Consider the following 796-nt stretch of genomic DNA (forward strand, 5'->3'; position numbering starts at 1 on the left):
GCATTGGCAGGCAGATTCTTTACCACTGAGCCACCAGAGAAGCCCCAGGGCATTGACTTTTTAATGCAACCAGCAGGCCTTCTTCACAGTTAAGAAAATGAACAGTGACCTCTTAATACTATCCAACACTGAGTTCACAATCAGATTTCTCCATTTGTCTCAAAACTGCCTCTGTTTTCATATCTCTCTGCTCCACTCTGCCTCCGCCCCCTTCTTTTCCCAGCTCATCTGACTCAGTCTCCACTCTGTCCCCACATGTCCTTTCAGTGTTGGTCTCTAATTTGGGGGCTGCAAGCTTGTCTCCCTTCCCATAGCCTCCTCCATTGTGGAGAGCCGAGTGGGTGGAGAGAAATGGGGCTGTCCTCAGGGAGCTCCCAGGCTGGTGGGCCCAGACAGTGGGGCCGGGTCCTCTTGTTGGAGAGGCTGGAGGGTGGGTGCGACTTGGGGGTGGCCCCTTGTCAGGCAGCTCCCTGGTGGAGGCAGGGCCTCGGGTACCCAGCAGACCTCCACCCCCTTCCACTGTTTCCAGGAGGACACACGGGCTCAGCGGCAGCGGCTACAGAAGCACCTGGCCGAGCATCTGCGCCAGACCTGGGGCCGGCCAGGGCCCCCCCAACAAGCCCGAGACCTGGGAGAAGTGCTGCAGGCCTGGGGTGCTGGGGCCAGGCCTGGTACTCCCAAAGGCTCCCGCTTCACACATTCCAAGAAGTTCACCTTCCATCTGGTAGGTGGGGCTAGGGCATGCTGATGGCACCAAGGTTGCTGTATGTATACACACCACACTCTCTCCACACAA

The 796-nt window shown here is 57.8% G+C and overlaps 1 protein-coding gene across 1 annotated transcript in view; it reads left to right on the forward strand.

The window, feature by feature from the left end:
* CCDC22 (coiled-coil domain containing 22) overlaps positions 1-796 on the forward strand; it is a 12,389-nt gene that overhangs the window by 6,618 nt on the left and 4,975 nt on the right. Inside the window, exon 4 of the mRNA XM_010833206.1 lies at positions 530-724. Coding sequence (XP_010831508.1) covers positions 530-724 — 195 coding nt within the window. The remainder of the gene's footprint in view (positions 1-529; positions 725-796) is intronic.

The sequence above is a fragment of the Bison bison genome, unplaced genomic scaffold, assembly GCF_000754665.1.
Source record: "Bison bison bison isolate TAMUID 2011002044 unplaced genomic scaffold, Bison_UMD1.0 scf7180017863202, whole genome shotgun sequence".
In the NCBI taxonomy this organism is placed as follows: Eukaryota; Metazoa; Chordata; class Mammalia; order Artiodactyla; family Bovidae; genus Bison; species Bison bison.